The sequence below is a fragment of the Acartia tonsa genome, chromosome 7 (genome assembly GCF_053477335.1).
Source record: "Acartia tonsa isolate MP-2025a chromosome 7, ASM5347733v1, whole genome shotgun sequence".
NCBI lineage: Eukaryota > Metazoa > Arthropoda > Copepoda > Calanoida > Acartiidae > Acartia > Acartia tonsa.
In genome coordinates this window covers 12,618,794-12,634,952 of record NC_137266.1, presented here as the reverse complement: position 1 = coordinate 12,634,952, position 16,159 = coordinate 12,618,794, and the positions used below count along the sequence as shown (strand labels likewise).

The 16,159-nt window shown below is 31.9% G+C and overlaps 2 protein-coding genes across 2 annotated transcripts; both read left to right on the top strand.

Moving 5' to 3' along the window:
• Positions 1-2,539: 2,539 nt before the first annotated feature.
• On the top strand, positions 2,540-8,053 carry LOC145324859 (phospholipid hydroperoxide glutathione peroxidase-like). The gene is made up of 7 exons (XM_080167552.1): positions 2,540-2,588; positions 3,536-3,607; positions 4,790-4,851; positions 5,795-5,852; positions 6,429-6,550; positions 6,895-6,971; positions 7,738-8,053. The coding sequence occupies exons 1-7, from the start codon at positions 2,551-2,553 to the stop codon at positions 7,816-7,818; spliced, it is 510 nt and encodes a 169-aa protein (XP_080023678.1). The 5' UTR covers positions 2,540-2,550; the 3' UTR covers positions 7,819-8,053.
• Positions 8,054-8,253: 200 nt separating this feature from the next.
• Positions 8,254-15,913, top strand: LOC145324858 (uncharacterized). The gene is made up of 11 exons (XM_080167551.1): positions 8,254-8,391; positions 8,839-8,937; positions 9,282-9,371; positions 11,322-11,405; positions 12,006-12,100; positions 12,627-12,717; positions 13,007-13,092; positions 13,483-13,570; positions 14,088-14,173; positions 15,149-15,245; positions 15,777-15,913. Exons 1-11 carry the CDS (start codon positions 8,275-8,277, stop codon positions 15,873-15,875), a joined length of 1,032 nt encoding a protein of 343 aa, XP_080023677.1. The 5' UTR covers positions 8,254-8,274; the 3' UTR covers positions 15,876-15,913.
• Positions 15,914-16,159: the final 246 nt, after the last annotated feature.

The following is a 16,159-nucleotide window of genomic DNA, read 5'->3' as shown; positions in this document are numbered from 1 at the left end:
ATAATTATTTTATTGTATCGTATTATAGACAGTTTTCTGCGGATATTGTAACGGAATATTAAAAAATCAGGTCTGAGGGCCTAGGGTCCGGTCTAACAAAACTGGTATTAATTTTATGATTTTTATTTTAATATTCGTGGAAAATTGTCTGTAATACTATGCTTTACATGATTTTTCAGTATGGATGAGATCTTGTTCTAATCTTGCGGATAATACTTGGTTTGGAAGCCATACTGCAAACATTGTTATTAATGATAACAGAAAGTCTCTAGAACCAACGCTTATCTTATCATTACGTCAGTCTAATGTCTTACAAAAACTATAGAAAACATTTTGGAGTGCGTGAGTTTTAATTTTAAGTGAAAATATTCTAGTTTATTTTAAGACAGTTATAATATTATAGACATTTTTCCACGAATACTGATAGCTGAAAACCTGTTCTAATTCAGCGGATATTAATCGGTTTTGAAGCCATACTGGAAATTTCTTTATTTCTCAAAGTGTTGCAATATATTTATCGTAACGGATAGCTTTCTTCGTTAATTTAGGCATGCTAAAATTGATTGTCCTATTGATTTTAAACTTTGCATGGTGATTCTTGTAGTAGTTAGGTACGGTTTAGAAAGCGTAGCAGCTCTATAATCGTTACCATAATGTCCGTACGTTCATTTTAAACACGTTGATTTTTAACTCTTTTTACAACAAATTTTTATTTGATAAAAATATCCAATTGATCTGATTTTTGAAATACTGGTTCTTAAGTCAACAATGTATACTGTTTATAAACGAAGCATCTGTATAATCAAGTTCTAATAATTTAGGTATACCCTTAAATATTATCCTTTATTTAAACATTTTTTTAGAGAAATTTATGTTGCAACTTTTATACATTTATATTCTGATTATTCAGTTCTGGTACTATACAAGTGTTAATGTCCTTTTGTCCTACCGTTTCAGAGCTTCGATTTTATGGATGTTGTCATCCTTGTTGAAAGTAACGAAGCTACACTATAATTAACTTTGTATGTCCGTAGGTCATTCGGTCGGTAACATTATGGGGGAAATGAGATTTTCTCGGCTGATATGGAAGATAGACAGCTGACGTTTCCAGTGAATATTCCTATGGCATATATGCATCAAGTCTATACATTGTTCTGTCCGTCTGTCTGTCGTAAAAATATTTTTGAAAGGATTCTATTGAGTTTTGAATATTTTCTCTCTTTTTTATTTGTTATGACAAATGAACATCTGCTCCTTAACTCACTTTGTCCGTTTGTTCATTGTTTTTGTGAGCTACTTATGGATGTTGTCATTGATTTTTTAATAAAAAAAAATAACAAATTTGTTACTATGGCCTTTTTTGTTTATTTATAAAATTCTTAATAAATCTTTATTCCTTATCTATACACTACAGAGTATAAGATAAGTTAAATAGCTATACTTTCAATTAAGTTCTGATATATTTTAGAAAAAGAATTTCAAATTTAAAGCAATCAATTTCAATGTTCATTGAAATTTAATAGGATTGCTAATCAAATTTTAGTTAATATATTTCGACTGAAGCATGTGTTTTTTTATATTTTTTTTTGTGATTGGCCTGATTAATTATTAGTTTGCTGCTATTTTATAAATATAGAAAAAGAATTTATTGGTTGTTTTCAGTTTTATAAGCTAAGAATGTTTTCATTCTTGATAAAAATTTATTTTATAGTCAATTTTTTCAGATGAGTTCAAAGAATACATATTCTTTAATTTTTGTGTACACATTACAAGTATAAGCTAAATTCAGTATACAAATTAAGCTAGTTTGGTACAGATTGATTTAGTTAATTTTGTTAAATATTTATAATAAGGCAGTTAAGCTATAAAAAATATTCAGACAGTTTTTAAAAAATCTACTTATTTCTCTCTATATGTAGTGATCAAAATTTAAATTTGACATGTTTGTGTGTTTGTTTTATATCATTGATATTGCATACTGATGAATTTACTTCTAGAACAAACTTGTAGGGTAGGAAGCTTTGATAATTTAGGTTTATAGTAGTGAAACTACTCTATATTTCACTTTGTCTGTCGATAAGTCAGTCAGTCAATTTATAGCGCTATGGGGGTAATGTGATTCACTCTGCTGCTATTAAGATAGACTTTCAATGTTCAGTAAACTTACTTTTATTTTTTTTTTCTCGTATTCATTCGAATCCGGTGGATAGGAACCGGTTCTCATCCATACGAAAAAACTATGTCTAGCATCGTATTATATCCAGTTTTCTACGAATATAGAAATGTACAATCACAAGATTAAAACTAGTTTTTTTAGCCGGTGCCTTCGGCACCACGGGGCTAAAAAAACTAGTTTTAATCTTATAATTGTACATTCTATATCCGCGGAAAGCCGTTTATAATACGATACGAGAAATAACTATTAACGACTCAACATTTACTCTATATTTAACTTTGTTTGAAAGTTTATCCATGTTTTTTGGGCTTCGCTACCAACGGATTTTGTCATTCGTTTTATTCAATTATTTACTTTGTTTTCAGATATATAAAATGGGTAACGAAACAATTTATGAATTTACAGCCAAGGAAAGTTTTAGATATGCATTTTAAAATATTTTATATAAAACGAATATTTTATCTTCCAGCATCCAGGGGCTCAGTTATAAATGAAAAAGAAGACTAGACTACAAAAAAAAAACAATAGCTTAAAACCATCCAAGGACCTAGACGTACATTATACTTTTGATTATATACTAGGGTGGGTCGATTTTAAACATTTTTTTTCTGAGGCCAAAGCGGGGATCTGCACTCAATTTATATAGATATAATACACCTCAGGATGATTTAAAATTTATCCTAAGTCCTAAAACCGCTGACGACCAGACATTCAATTGTATAGCTATTTGTAAATGGGAGTCAAAAATTTATTGAATCAGAACTATGGCTTAATGGTGCTCCCTGGAAATGCCTTGAGGAGCTGAGTCAGGAACTTTTGTCCGTTTCAAAAAATCTCGTTCCTAGCCTGAGAAAATCTAAAAAACCTCTACAAATTGGACAATTCTCAATAAACCTTAAAAATTTTTGTTTTTTTAGTGATTTCTAAGGCTAGGAACAAGGTATTTTGAAACGGACAAAAGTTCCTGATTCAGCTCCTCAAGGCCTTTCCAGGGAGCACCATGAAGCCATAGTTCTGATTCAAAAAAAAATTTGAATGTCGTCTTTGCATACTAATAAGTAATGAATTATATTTTTAAGTGGTCGTGTTCTAAAACTCAATTTTTTGAAATTCTTTTTCGGTCAGAAATGTTTTTAAGGTTAATTTTATCTGTTGCATATCCCCGCTTTGTCTAATTCCGATATGAACCCACCCTATTATATACCTATTTATTTTATTTCATATAAGGGGAAAAAAATACTTGAAATACTGATTGAAAACAGTTGAAGGTTTCCTGAATAGATCTTTGGTTTCCGACGGAGAGGCAAACAAACATCACACTACTTTATATTAATTGAAATATTTTGAATTGCATCAGGATATTGATGGAAATGAAGTTTCCCTGGAGAAATACCGAGGACATGTTTGTGTTATTGTCAACGTAGCCTCCAAGTAAGACTATCACACAGCCCCCCCCCCCCTTATTAGTAGCGAAGCTACTCTATAATTCCGAATGTCCGTCCGTCCGTCTGTCCGTCCGTCTGTCCGTCCGTCTGTCCGTAATTAATGAATTGGGGGAAACGTGATTTTCTCGGTTTCTATTCAAGATAGACAGCTGAAATTTTTAGTGGAGATTCCCATTATATATGGCCATCTAATATATACATAATTGTTTTGTCCGTTTGTTTGTTATTTCGGGTGCTAGATCGATTCCCAGATTTTTACGTTTTCGTGATTTTCTCAACTTCTTTTCATGATGAAGGGCTGAAATTTTCAGGGATTAATTAATTTTATATTTTACATATTTTCACCAAGTTTTAAGAATTTTTTATTGGGGTGCTAGATCGATTCCTAGATTTTTAGGTTTTCATGGTTTTCTCAATTCCTATTCAGGATTGACGGCTGAAATTATCAGGGATTGAATATGCTCATGTTTTACATATTTCCATAAAGTTTCATTAAGATTTTTCTATTAATTGCCGTGCTAGATCGATTCCTAGATTTTTAAGTTTTCATGATTATAAGGTTGCGTGATGGTAAAGGTTTGATGATTTCCCTATTTTACCAATATTAATATTCATTATATGACACTGCTTTATAGTATTTTATTCCTGATATACATTCATAATTTTTGAGCTTCGCTACTTATGGATGTTGTCATCCTTGTTTTATAAGAATTAAAAATAAGGAGGGGGGGGGGGGGATTTTTTCATTTGTTTCTTTTTTAAACCTTAGGTCAGGTTAGGTTAATTTGCTTTAGGGCATCGTATGTATAGGCCCTGTCTGACTGAGGGAAAAAACGTTTGTTGATGATTTTTTTAGTTATGATTATATGTATTCTAAAGTCGTCTTACATAGTTTATTTCTTATTTTCTTCAACTTATTTCTTATTAATTTAGTTAAAACTGCCGCAAATCTCTTAATTGACTTTGTGTCTCATTATGAAACAGTCCATTCGTCTATTAAGCCGTTTAAAAGGATAAATATTGATTGCTAGGCTGCTATTTGAGATAAACGGCTGATTTTTATTAGATTTGGCAAGTTATGAATATTATGTTTTTTATCAAGGGGGCAAAAAAGATAATTGTTTTACACAATTGGTAAATAAATTGTCAAACTTTTTTTTATATTCAGGTGAGGTTTGACAGATGTAAACTACACCCAGCTGGTAGAGTTGTATAATAAATACTCTGAAGGTCCAGTATCATTTCATATAATGCTAATTCAAATGTCTTTTTTGCATTTACAGTATCTAGTATAAAGTAGAACTTAGTAAGGTTTTTTGTCTGTAGCTTTAGATTACGATAATTTATGAACCAATTGAGTTCTCCAATAAAGGACCAGAGTGTTTTCAAGCCAATTTATTTTAAGAATTAAGTATTGTGATGATTTAGGCATTTTTTTTAAAAAATCATCGAATACAGAGCCACTAGATGCTAGGGGCAAAGTCATTTGTAGTTACATATTATACATTTCATATTTATAGGTATAGGGCTCCCCGCAGGGGTTTGGCAAAAGGAAAAAACAATATAGGAAGTGTAATTATATATAAAATAAACTTATAAAAATAAATTATAAAGGGTGAGCAAAAAAATGCGTACCTTTTTAAAATTAAAATTGCGCGGCTTGTGTTAATAGTAGAAAAACACTACGCATACCGTTAGAACCGCTAAGAAGTCTATTTTTAGGAAATATATAAACGATTCCTGTGCTACGCATAGTTTAGGAACTACGTGTTAAAATGTACCAAATGACTTAAAACTTGACTTGCGAGTAAACATTTTTCTACTATTAACACAAGCCGCGCAATTTGAAATTAAAAAATCTAGGCATCTCTTTTTGCAAAATATCTTCTCTAATTTTTAGTTATATTCTAAAATTTACTCGCAAGTCAAGTTTTACATCAGTTAGGACATTTTAACATGTAGCTCCTAAACTATGCGTAGCACAGGAATCGTTCTTATATTTCCAAAAAATAGACGTCCTAGCGGTTCTAACAGTATGCGTAACATTTTTCTACTATTAACACAAGCCGCGCAATTTGAATTTTAAAAAGGTACGCCTTTTTTTTTGCTCACCCTTTATGAATAAACTTAAATGAGTTGACATTATATTAATTGATACTGAATCCCTGTGAAGCTAATGGTTTACGTATCCTTGCATTCCCCTGCAACCAGTTTGGTGGACAAGAACCAGGAAAGGGTTAAGAAGATGCTTTGATACCAATTTTTGTTGCCATTTTAGGATTTTAAAATAGTTATTTCTCGCATCGTATTATAAACAGCTTTCCGCGGATATAGAATGTACAATTATAAGATTAAAACCAGTTTTTAGCCCTGAGGTGCCGAAGGCACGGGCTAAAAAAAACTGGCTTTAATCTTATGATTGTATATTTTTTTATTCGTAGAAAGCTGGATATAATACGATGCTAGACATAGTTTTTTCGTATGGATGAGAACCGGTTCTTATCTACCGGATTCGAATGAATACGAGAAATATAATTATATGTCTTTGCTTTAAGAGTGGAACTAGTGTTACATCCTCATGATGAAACCTGACTTCTTGCCTGGTTATGTACATACTCAACTTTCCAATTACATTTAAATGGCATAAAGGTTCACAAAGTTATACATATATATACGTTTTCTTGGCGTTGTAATTTAAAATCCATTGTCTTATCCTTTAAGATCCCTGAGTAATTACAACTTGTAATATTTAATAATGGCATAATCTATAAATGTATCTTACTTACCCCTACTGCTGCTGAATCAGGCACTGAGAAAGAAATCAAAGAGTTTGCAGCGCAGTATAATGTAAAATTTGACATGTTCTCCAAGATTGACGTCAATTTTTCCTCAGCACATCCTCTCTGGAATTTTCTCAAACAAAAACAAGGTATGTTTATGCTGTATGCTGTTTTTGAGATCTTGTGCTTCATTGGTGCTGATTAATAAAAAAAATAACGGTGGAAACTTGTAACCAAAAGATGCATCTACATTTTATATTAACAGTAAAATTATCCTAAATGAATAATAAAGCTGCTATTCTGAAAATTCAGGTTTGCATATTTTTTGGTTCGCAGTGTATATAAGCCAGACCTATCTTAATGGACATGACTGGTCATTAGGCTACATGTTCAAAAGTTATCCTGAATACAAATGATTAATAACCGATTCAATTAAAACTATACCTATCTAATTTTTTTACTGTCTAACTTATCATAATGTGTTATATTTCAGGTGGATTCATGATCAACGCCATCAAATGGAACTTTACCAAGTTTATTATTGACAAGTCCGGCAAACCTGTCCTCAGGAATACCCAATGTTAAATAAATAATATCTACTCTAATAGAGATATTAATACTTGGATGTTACACCAGATTTTCATGTTTTCTAATAAAGTGCAACTCGCAGCGGAATGATATATCGATGAATACCCCATCCCCTCCCCTCCTACTGAATGAACAAACTGACCAATACATGAGTTATATGTTGGCAACATAAATTTATGAACATTTTTCCCCTGTCATAATAGTCAAGTATGTTCTATATCCATTTCTACTCTATATTTACAATTTGTCCGTATGTCTATCAGGGAAAGTAGATGAAGAGAATGCAATTTCTTAATTATGCACTAGTAATTATGATATATATCTAAACATTAAAAGAAAATTTATTATTTTTGTTGTTGTAAAAAGTAGTATTTATTTTCCAAATGCGTTTTAAAAAGTCGTATAAATATAACTTTTAGAACTTCTAAGAATCTTATATTTAGAATTATCAGTTACCTAAGAAGTAAGAGGGTTATCCCCCAATTTATTTTTGTTTTTGAAAATTTTGTTTGAGGGGTTGTGTCTCTATCTCAATGAATATAGCTTTTAACCAATGTATGACCATTTATTGTACTGTATGATATAAGCTTCAGACAGACAATAATACAGATATGGTTCTACTTTGTATTGTAATGATATGTAAAGGAAAAAAATAAGAAACAAAAAAATCTTATTTCAAATGTATGAATAATTTCCTTTCTTATAGCTTAAAAATAAAAAAAACTTAATATTGGTTAATATTGACAGGCTGGCCCCAAAAGACAATCCAATACCCCATGTTGAAGATGCTATCAAAAAACTTTTCAATTCTACCCACAATGAATTGTAAATTATAGAGTAGCTGCAATATAGTTATTTTTCGCATCGTATTATAGAAATTTTCTGCGAATATTAAGATGACAAGTTATAAGATTAAAACCGGTTTTGTTAACAAATTAGTATTAATTTTATGTTTTTAATTTTAATACTCGTAAAAATTGTCTGTAATACGATGCTATACATGATTTTTTAGTATGGCTGGGAACCGGTTGTAATCCAGCAGATATTAATCGTTTTCGAATTCATACTGAAAAAAAACAAATCTTCTCAAAATTATATTCTTATTTTTATGTGTACTTAAAAAAATCAAAATGATGAAGATTAACTTATGATAACTAGCCTTTAAAATTCTTTAAAAAGAAAGAGGCTTGTTTGATGAATTGTTTATTTTGAATCATTTCATTGTAATAGTTATGTATTTTTGTAGGTTTTTCACAAATCTTCTAAATGTATTTTAGAATAAAAAATGTGGGAGTTTTTATTTGGAGTTTTAGTTGGGCTGTTTGTTTACAAATGGTGGACCTATCCTAGAGCAAAATCCGTTGTACCTGGACTTAATAAGGAGGTCTTTCTAGATCATAAGGTCGTTTTATTTTACAAAATTTCAGTCTTATTTTTTATGTATATTTTCCAAGAGTTGGATAATTTTTTAAGTATATTTTTAACTATTTTTAGCTAATAAAAGTTTTGATTACAGCTTTACATAGACAATATAGTGAAAAGAATGGATTTATTTTTACTTTGATCTTAATGTGTAACTTGTAGCTGGCTAAAATAATGATCCTTCTTTTTCTCATACTCTCCTCTACTATTAGATGAACAAGCTGACCAATAAATGAACTACATGTTAGCAACCTAAAATTACGAAAATTTTCCCACTGTCTATTTCTAATATCCACGTATATACTGTATCTATTGTCAAAATAAATTGCTGTTTAACTTTAATATTTAGTTTTAATCTAAAAGATTCTTGCATTATACCAACCATTTGCTCTAAAAAAATAAGTTGATTTAAGCTTCTTTGAGTTAGGAAGAAGTTGAGCTGTATTACAACACCTTGTCATCTTGTAGTCAAAAAGTCAGAGCATGCCTCGCAGAGGCTGGTGTCAAATTCAGAGGCATCCATAAGGTATATATAGTTTTTTTTTTATAATTCTATAATTGGTTGTTGCTGGCTGTTTGTCCTCATATATTCTTGTAGTCAAGTATGAGTTTATGTTCCAACAACCCATTGATCACGACCTTTTATGGAACATCTCACTGTGCTCCTGTTTATGGGCCAAGGCACTCACTTAATATTACCATTGACACAGCAGCAGTAAGTACGTCTCTAGTAAGACTCAGATTGGTCCAGACTCGCACCCAACATCTCCCTTACAGCAAGTCGAAAATTTAACAATTACGCTCGAAAAATTATCTGTAACATCTAATATTGTAATAATCAAACAGAAATCTTAAACTTTATTTTGTTAGGTGTTACCCTCATCTGGAAGTTTTGAGACAAAGACTGCAGAGTACCTGAGAATCAATCCTGCTGGCACTGTACCTGTATTAGTTCATAAGGTATGTCTTATTATTGATTGCAGAGCACCAGATAATCAACCTTGCTGGCACTGTACCTATCCTAGTTCATAAGATATGTCTTAGTAATGACTGCAGAGTACCTGAGAATCAATTCTGCTGGCACTATACCTGTTCTAGTTCATAAGGTATGTCTTATTAATGACTGCAGAGAACCTGAGTAACAATTCGCTGGTACTGTACCTATCCTAGTTCATAAGGTATATCTTATTAATGACTTTAGTGTACCTGAGAATCAATCCTGCTGAACCTGGTACTGTATCTATTCTAGTTCATAAGGTATGTCTTATTAATGACTGCAGAGTACCTGAGAATCAATCCTGCTGGTACTGTACCTATCCTAGTTTATAAGGTATGTCTTATTAATGACTGCAGAGTACCTGAGAATCAATTCTGCTAGCACTGTACCTGTTCTTGTTCATAAGGTATATCTTATTATTGACTGCAGAGTACCTGAGAATCAATCCTGCTGGCACTGTATTAGTTCATAATGTATGTCTTATTAATGACTGCAGAGAACCTGAGAAACAATCCTGCTGGTACTGTACCTGTATTAGTTCATAATGTATGTCTTATTAATGACTGCAGAGAACCTGAGAAACAATCCTGCTGGTACTGTACCTGTATTAGTTCATAAGGTATATCTTATTAATGACTGCAGAGAACATGAGAATCAATCCTGCTGGCACTGTACCTGTACTAGTTCATAGGGTATGTCTTATTATTGATTGCTAGAGAGTACCTGAGAATCAATCCTGCTGGTACTGTATATGTTCTAGTTCATAAAGGTATGTCTTATTAATGACTGTAGAGTACCTGAGAATCAATCCTGCTGGTACTGTATCTTTTCTAGTCCATAAGGTATGTCTTATTAATGACTGCAGAGTACCTGAGAATCAATCCTGCTGGTACTGTCCCTGTTCTAGTTCATAAGGTATATCTTATTAATGACTGCAGAGTACCTGAAAATCAATCCTGCTGGCACTGTTCCTGTTCTAGTTCATTAGGTATATTTTATTAATGACTGCAGAGTACCTGAGAATCAATCCTGCTGGCACTGTACCTGTCCTAGTTCAATAGGTATATTTTATTAATGACTGCAGAGTACTGAAGAATCAATCCTGCTGGTACTGTCCCTGTTCTAGTTCATAAGGTATATCTTATTAATGACTGCAGAGTACCTGAGAATCAATCCTGCTGGTACTGTACCTGTACTAGTTCTTAAGGTATATCTTATTATTGACTGCAGAGTACTGGAGAATAAATCCTGCTGGTACTGTACCTGTATTAGTTCATAAGGTATATCTTATTAATGACTGCAGAGTACCTGAGAATCAATCCTGCTGGTACTGTATCTTTTCTAGTCCATAAGGTATGTCTTATTAATGACTGCAGAGTACCTGAGAATCAATCCTGCTGGTACTGTACCTGTACTAGTTCTTAAGGTATATCTTATTATTGACTGCAGAGTACTGGAGAATAAATCCTGCTGGTACTGTACCTGTATTAGTTCATAAGGTATATCTTATTAATGACTGCAGAGTACCTGAGAATCAATCCTGCTGGTACTGTACCTGTACTAGTTCTTAAGGTATATCTTATTATTGACTGCAGAGTACTGGAGAATAAATCCTGCTGGTACTGTACCTGTTCTGGTTCATAATGCTTTTATATATAAATCCTTATAAAAAGGTCTGTCCATCTGTCGCTAACAACTGAACCAGTATGGTTCTTTTTTAGAGTATAGCTTATAAGGTAATTTGAAATAGAAGAAAAATAAAAAAAATTTGGTTAAAAAGTCTGGAGATTACTAGTTTTCAACTATCAAATCAACTAGTATTTTAGAGAGAAAAATATAAATACTACCTATCAATCTAAAATAAATTATAGATGGAATACTACCATTTTGACTCTAAGGTCAATTTTGTTTAGGGACACCCTGTATATGAATCCCACGAACAAATCAAGTATATTGAGAAAAATCTACTCCCAGAAGGTCTTTCATTGTCACCTAAGGTAATAATTCTTTCAATTATTGTAAAAATTTACCTTAACTTAAAAATAATATTGAATATATCATTAAAACTGTGACAAGTAGAAGGAAGAGGGGGATGTATCCGGCCCCCTGGAAAGCTAAGGGGGTTGTCCCCTACATCTCAATTGACTAGGGTTCTTCCCCCCATTTTTAAAATTAAAAGAAATTCGAAAAAATTGCAATAAATTTTCAAAAATCTCTGACTTTCATCTTATTTTCTTTCTGTCTGAATCACTTAATAACAAAGCTTCCCTGAAAAATGATTGAATAGTCTGTTTTACATCCTTTACTAAATACATGGTGTTTCTACAACTTGCAAATATACAGCTAGATGTTTTTGTCAAAATGTAAAAACCTTTGCCATAAATACATCTAGCACTCAAACATCCAAAATTATCAATTACACATCTAATTCTTGCTAAGACTTACAGTTTTGACAGTTATGTAACTCCACTCTTCATCTATAGTACAAACCCCTACACCACTTTGAATTTGGCATAGTTCCCAAATTTTTGGATACGCTTCGCGCACCACCATGGTAATGCTAATAAAAAACTAATATTTAATCCTAAAATATAAAGGATCCTGAACAGCATGCAGAAATGTTGAGTCTTATTGATGATTCCTCAATGATTTTCACAGATGAAGCTTCTAGTGACCCTCCAGCATTTTTGAGGTATGATAAACTTAATTAATCCCATAAAAATAGAATAAGAGTTTATTATGAGTTATTGAAGCACCATGGATTATCTAAATAATTTTCTGACTACACCACAGTTTGAACAAGTTTTTGCTCTCATTTCCTTTTATTTAGCAACCCTTATCAGTAGGTTCTTATATAAACCTGTAAATTAGCCTCTGAGAGATATCTGAAAACTGTTGTCTGATTATATTATTTTCATACAGAATTTCTGAATATAACAAGTACCACTAGAGGCCTCCAGGGGCACCAAAGGGAGGGGTGGAGGGGGGACCATCCACTATTAATTCTTAGTCTTTTAGAGCGGGTTATTGTTTAGAGGCGATTTCTCTTGGGAGAATTTTGGTATCAAAAAATAGTCTTAATTCTTCCCAGAACCTAAAAGAAAATTTACTGTTAAGAAGAACCATATCGGTTCAGTGGTTACAGACATCCTTTGGTACAGACAGAGAGACAGACACTGATTCTGTTTCTTTTATAATATGATATATGTTATTTTTAGGCGTCGTTTTGGCAACTGTCTTGGTCCAATGACATTTCCATTGTTTTGTGCCAAGACAGTTCTTTATTTTGATCTAACTTCTGCTGTTCAGGTATAGAATTATCCTTATGTAAATGTAACAGGATGTCTTCTTTGTGTTCCAAAAAATCTCATTAACTGCTGAACCGATATGGTTCTCCTTTAATATGTAGCTTTACACAGGTTTTGGTAAGGTAAGTGAGGGGAGGGAGTTGACTCCCTCACTCAAGTGCCTCTAGAGGCTTCAATGGTAGATTACAATAAAAGTCTAAATCAGAAATTTATCGCGACATATTTTAGGGAAGCTCTACTGGTTTTAGGTTATAATTTTTATGTAATTATAATGATTTTTCATATTTTAGTACATATCTATGATTCCTTTTGTATCTGATATGAAGATGATTGTGATGACCATAGCATTCTATATTTATGGTCCTGAGGCTTTCGGGTAAATATTTGTAACTGATTTCATATGATTGGTTTTATCAAAAACAAGGATCAAAGTATAAGTATAGATGTATATTCCAGACAACAACCTGCAACAACTGCCAAAGACCCCTTTCCGAAGCGACAAAAAAAATTTCATTTCAGCTTTTGGAAGCTTACAGTTGCGTTTTTTTTCAGTGCAATCTAGCATCGGATAATGACATAGAAATAAAATATTAAAAAGTCATTTTATTTTATTTTTTGTTACAAAATGTAAGGTAGACAACCAGACTGACGGAACACAAAAAAGCATCAACACAAAGAAAAAATGGACTAACTGATAGACAGACATTTTAGTACTTGAACCATGCATCAAACTGCTAAATAACAAAAAGTTATTTTATATTTCAAGAAAAGTATCTGTTCTTGGTAAAATGGCTTGCCTAGTTCCTGATGCTATTGACTACCATCTTCAACAGCTAGAGAAAACTTTGAAAAAGGTAGAAATAACTATTTATATATTTCGCATTGTTGGACCAAATTTTTAAGAATGATTAAGCCAAGTTTGCTAAAAATAAGTGTCGAAAAGGGGGGAAAGGTTCGAAGGTTATTAAAAGTGAGAGCACTACCTGTTTATCAATTGTCTAGAATTGTACCTATTTCTGTAACATTGATACTAGTTTCTTGTTTTTGTAGTTTAAAATGTTGTAGTCAGGGCCTAGGCGTGAAAAATCAAGTTTATCAAGTTCATGGGAAGATTCAAATTAATAATGCTATTGTCCCATTTTCACAGAAAGGGAGGGATATTTGACAAAGCTTTATCAGGTTTTATTGGTTGGCTCAAAAGCTTTTATTGATTTGTGGTTTGTTGGGTCTAAATAAGTAGAGTTAAAACCCATCAACCAATAATATTATTTTATAAGAAGGGTAATTTTTTATCATTATTGGGAATGTATATCACTTTATCGTTAATTGTCTTATCCCTTAAGATCCCTGTAATTTTATTATTTCATTTAGAACAATGGACCCTATATTTTTGGAGAGGATTACACTTTGGCTGATATTGGTTATGTTCCTATCTTCCAACGTATGGAATATGCTAGGTACATTTTTATTTATCTTCAATTATTCGCAGGGAGTAAGGGAGGGGACAATGGGGAATTAATTCAATTTAAGAGTTTTTGTTGAAAGGCTATGTAATCCAGATTTATCCAGAAAATTTGAAGAAGATTATAAAGGAGGGAGTGTTATAATTTAGAAAATTATAAAATAAGAAAAAATTTCCAAGAAAAAAAGCATTTGTTTGAAAATTAGATTAATCATACATCAGACTTACGTAACTAGAAAAATCTCCCTGAAACTCGTTTAACCCATATTCCTAAATTAAGTTTAAATGCCACTATAGATTTAAGGGTTCTTAGATTGTTTATTACACAAATATCACAATAAAGTTTTTATCTATGAAAGAATATTTTTTAGAGAAAAAAAAATTTAAACCAGGCATATCATAACAAATATATCCGTCTGCTATTTTCAAAACTAACATAGCGAGTTAGCGGTATTTGATGCACTAGTACCAAAAGTCATTCAGAACCTGCTAAATTCTTGAATTATCCGTCTTTGCTAAATAGAAAAGAGTACCCTTAACTATGAAAAAAAACCTGCCTAAAACTATTACTAAGCTTCCCCGAAAATTGTGGATCAATCAGTTAGGGTTTTTATAAAAAATTGCATTTGCCAATTCACCTTCTTCAATATGTGGCAGAGACCCTTTTCGTCTGATAGCAAACTGCATTCGTTCTTTTGTAGTGACTCGGCTGTATTTATATTTTCGTCACTATTGGCTGATTTCAAAGGCCATATAGAAAATCGGCATATTGCCCTTTATCTGAGAAGAGATTTAGATATAGCTCACGCCTCCTCTATTCTTTTAGTTTAAGATCTTGTCTATATTTTGCATATTTCATCCCAAAAATATTTTCTAAACTCGTGTTAAATTGCGTAGAGTCTAAACCACCTTGTCTTAATCATGTGGCACCCATAAACCATACTTACTTTTAATAAATTTAATTATTTAGATGGTGGCCACAGTTCCAGGCCAAGTATCCGCTAGTAACCAAATACTGGAAAGCCATCCAAGCCAGGCCTGGATATGTAGCCAGCAAACCAGATAAGGTAATTTTTTAAGTACTATCTGACAAGGAGGGAGGGGACATTGGAATATAAATAATATGGATACCCAAAGTTTTATTTCCACAATATCTTATTTGTTGGCTGAAAAACTTTTTGATTAGTTGGTAGTGTCATTCTAGCAATGTCCAAACTTTTAAACAAATAATCTAAATTAAAATAAGGAGTAGTTTTGTTAATCATTATTGAGGATATATATAAATTTTTCGTTCATTGTCTTATCCCTTTAAATCACTGTGTATAGGCCTGGATATTTAGCCACAAACCATTCAAGGTAAATGCTATACATAGCATTGGAAAACTTGTAGTTTCTAAAAAAATATATATCCATGGATGTAAAGGGATAAGACAATGGCCGATAACTTGATGTAAAACCCCAACGATGATACACAAAATTATCCCTTCTCTAGATAAAATAAGTGGTTGAAAAGTTTAGACACTTCACTTCATGAACCAACTAATCAAAATTCAATAAAAGTCCCCAAAGTTGAAAGTTGAAAATAACTTTTTCTTTAGGAGATGGAACATACATTAACCTCGTGTGGCCGCCTTATTGATGACTGGAAGAAAAACAACCAAATAATTAAAGCAATCTACAATGGAAATAGTTTTTAATGCCATCATTTAAACCCAAATAAAAATGTAATAATGATTTTATTAAATTACTTGCATCTTTCACCAGATTATCATGTACTCCTATAAAGTAATGCTCGCAACTGACTTTAATGACGATACTCTCCATCCATTTTTACCCCATCCTCCCCCCCCCCCAAGTGGATGAATGAACTGACCAATAAAAAAGTCCATATTAGTAAGTTAAATGACGACAAAATTCTTATATTGTATAAAAAATTTAATATTTCAAAATCATTTCAACAACACTATTTTTTTATATGATT

Coding starts and splice junctions, on each gene's coding strand:
- LOC145324858 (XM_080167551.1), top strand. CDS start 8,275: ATGTGGGAGTTTTTATTTGGAGTTTTAGTTGGGCTGTTTGTTTACAAA. Junction 13,093..13,482: donor TATGGTCCTGAGGCTTTCGG/GTAAATATTTGT, acceptor TTATATTTCAAG/AAAAGTATCTGTTCTTGGTA. Junction 15,246..15,776: donor TAGCCAGCAAACCAGATAAG/GTAATTTTTTAA, acceptor CTTTTTCTTTAG/GAGATGGAACATACATTAAC.